This window comes from Mesocricetus auratus, unplaced genomic scaffold (genome assembly GCF_017639785.1).
Source record: "Mesocricetus auratus isolate SY011 unplaced genomic scaffold, BCM_Maur_2.0 Super-Scaffold_100010, whole genome shotgun sequence".
Lineage (NCBI taxonomy): Eukaryota > Metazoa > Chordata > Mammalia > Rodentia > Cricetidae > Mesocricetus > Mesocricetus auratus.
In genome coordinates this window covers 35,334,488-35,337,552 of record NW_024429194.1, presented here as the reverse complement: position 1 = coordinate 35,337,552, position 3,065 = coordinate 35,334,488, and the positions used below count along the sequence as shown (strand labels likewise).

The window sequence follows — 3,065 nt, the reverse complement described above, 5'->3', positions numbered from 1 at the left end:
GCTTCTACCCACCTGCCCTTGCGACATAGGCCAGGCACCATGCCAGCTTTTCTTAGATGAAATTGAGGCCAGCCTACCAGTGTTCCCCCAGCCAGAGGCCCCACCCTTTGAGACACAAAGGGTTTCTGTGACTCAAGCAGGTCTGAGTGCTCATCTCCTGGATGAACAGATTGCCCAACTTGCTGTGTAGTGAGTGATGTGGTTTCCATTCAGCCCTGAGGCTACCCTCTAGCTAAACCTACACACTTTATTCCATTCTAGACTTTTGTGTGGAGATTTCAGGGTTCATCTGGTTCCTTTTGATGCTCTGGGTAGGTGTGAGTTGCGAGTTGCTGAATATTAGATCCTCATGCTGACCCCACTGAACAGGTGATGAAGTTAAGCCACAAGTAACTAGGTTGGTGCTGTCATCTTGTCCAAAAGTCTAAGATGCAAGACAACATAATTTCTTTGTCATCCATTAGTGCACTAGCAGGCATGGTGCTGGAGGAGCAGCTTAGCTGAGAGTTTTATAAGTCCTGATCTTCAGGTCAGGAGTAGGAGACTGACTTGGCCCATCTCACACCTAACCCAAGGCACACCACCTAATCACCACCTAATCCTTTCCAAGCAGTCTGAAATCACTCTGGCTTCCACAGGCTATACAAAATGATCACACATCACATTCTGAAAGGAATGGGTGTTGGGGTGTTGGAACTGCAAGAGAATTTCAAGTCTTAGATGGGACTTAGATGGGACTGCTAACTAGAATGCTTCTCTTGGGTTGCTCCGACAGACTCCAGCAGTCCTTGACAGGTATAGCACTGGGACACAGTGGAGTGAGAGATCTGTAGACAATTTCCCTCACCTCACATGTGGTAAACACTCTGGCAGAGAGTCTAGGATCAACTGGTGTGTATGTTACTGCACACTGCAGCTGTAGCACTTGTTTCATGCAGAGTGTCAACCAATATCCACAGTTGGTGTTGGAGCTAGACCAACACCGAGCTGGGACCAGCTCAGTGCACCAGCTTTCTTCCTGGACGCTTAAGATTGCAGAGGATCTTTCCAGACTCTTCTGTCTGCCTGTCTGAAGGATTCTAGGAAGCCAACTCAGGGGACCCTGAGGCTACTTAGGAGCCCTCTAACCAAACCATCTCATAAGAGCTTTTTGTGGCCAAGTCTTCATTTTGGCCAAGTCTTCATTTCAATTGATTTCAGAACATGACATTCCAGAGAAACTAGGAACAGTAGGAAACATCACCCAGGCAGCTGGACCCAAAGTTGGATCCAAAGACGAGGACCCAAAGACAAGTCCCTTTGGGAAAGTTTCTGGACAAAACCTAGTGACTGTGTTCACATACCTGCCATGAGTTTAAGGTGGGTTTGGGCATAGCATAAAAAAGGCACAGTGTATTCCTTGCTACCCAGGTAAGGGTCCAGCTTAGGCCTCCTGCTTTCTGGCTGACCATATTCTGTGGAGGCAAAGTTGGAACATACTCCAAGGTGTAATTCAAGAGGAACCAGAGGGTCATGTCTAATGGTCTTACCTCCAACCATGCCTAAACTCAGAAATGCAAATATTTTCCAACCAAAAGATCAAAGAAAATTCCAGTTTTCACAAGTTTATTTGTTTTCAAAATGTTATTGAGATGTTGGGGAGAAACAGCCAACATATACATTTCCTTATTTCGTCACGACTGGCATTTTACCCACTCGATAGGATCTTTCTCCGGCTTTGGTCTAACTTCAGATCTCTTTGGCAGTCCCCCTCTGATGTCCTCAGCTGCTGCCTGGTGCTGTTCGAAGTCCACCAGGACAGAGCTCGTCGCCGCATCACAAGTGGGAGCGGTAACTGCGACTTGCTGTGGGGAAGGACAGATTTACAACAGGGACACCTGTTAAAACGTAGCCATCAGCACCCTTATCCCTAGGAACTCAGCCACTGGAACCCTGGCATCTCAGGCTGAGATTGCCGGTTCTGACTGAGGACTGTCTCTGAAGGTGACTGGGAGAGCATGTCCCTGGGTTTGACTTCTCTCCTCACCCTTCACTTACCATCATCGCCCCGTTTCCTACTCTTCAGGCTGCCCTTTCGGTATTTTCTCTTGCCGCCTCCTCTCTTGACACCCTTGTGAGGAGCTCGGTTTTTTCCTCTCCTCATGCCATGATTCTTTAGTTTGCGGCTGGTCGACATTGTAATTTCTGCCAAAATGAGGGGCTTTGCAAGGCCGGCAGGGCCAGGAGTCCATGTATTTAAGGTCTAAGCCATTGTGACTGCAAGGGGGTGTGGCTTAGCAGCCGGGTGGGGCTCTCTTGTGATGTCACTAGCCTTTGCTACACCTTGGTCATACATATGAAGTAAGGCGGCCTCTTCAGTGCAGCTCAAGTCTGGTCCTCAATTTTGAGACCTCCCCCTCTTTTAGGTTCAAGAAGGCTTTTCAACAGGTATTGAACAACTAAGTCCCACTCCCTATACTAGGCCTAGAAAGTGTTTTATCAGTGGCCATTAAATTTTGTCTTTTGCCTATAGAGAACTTAAAAGTCACTGAGTATGGATATTCGTGTGCATGCATAAGTCTCACAGAGTCTGCAGGCTCTCAAAGAATCCAGGAGAGCTGATTCAGTATAATCAAAATATGAAGTTTTCTTCCCAGTCTTTGCACTTTTGACCCCAGGGGCTGGACAAGTCTTGGTGTTTTGTATGTTTTGGTATCTTTGGCGCCATATCTGGCTTCTCTCTACCTGCTACAAACCAGTAGAACCAGAACCCCAGCAGATGTGACAAAGCTCTCTCCATGTCTTTTTGGGAGTCTGGGATGCAGAAACACCATGATTGAGAGCTACTGTTCTTAAAAAAATTTTAGTCGCAAAAAATTGCTCATGTAGGATATGTCTGTCACATATCTAGGCACTAGGGAAGTAATCTAAAGGCATAGCCTAGAGACAAAGTCCTGTGTTCATGGACTTCCAGCCCAGTGGATGAAACCAATTAAACCACTGATCAGGCACCTCCACAAATCTGTGAATTCTGAGTGGGTGATCGAGTGGAGGAACGAGTGAGAGCTCTGTACCATAGCAGTGGT

The 3,065-nt window shown here is 47.1% G+C and overlaps 1 protein-coding gene across 1 annotated transcript; it reads right to left on the bottom strand.

Annotated features, from left to right (window-relative positions):
* Nucleotides 1–1,588: 1,588 nt before the first annotated feature.
* Nucleotides 1,589–2,232, bottom strand: Tnp1 (transition protein 1). Its single transcript, XM_005070507.3, has 2 exons — nucleotides 2,038–2,232; nucleotides 1,589–1,844 (listed from the first exon to the last, which is right to left on the bottom strand). Exons 1-2 carry the CDS (start codon nucleotides 2,174–2,176, stop codon nucleotides 1,816–1,818), a joined length of 168 nt encoding a protein of 55 aa, XP_005070564.1. The 5' UTR covers nucleotides 2,177–2,232; the 3' UTR covers nucleotides 1,589–1,815.
* Nucleotides 2,233–3,065: the final 833 nt, after the last annotated feature.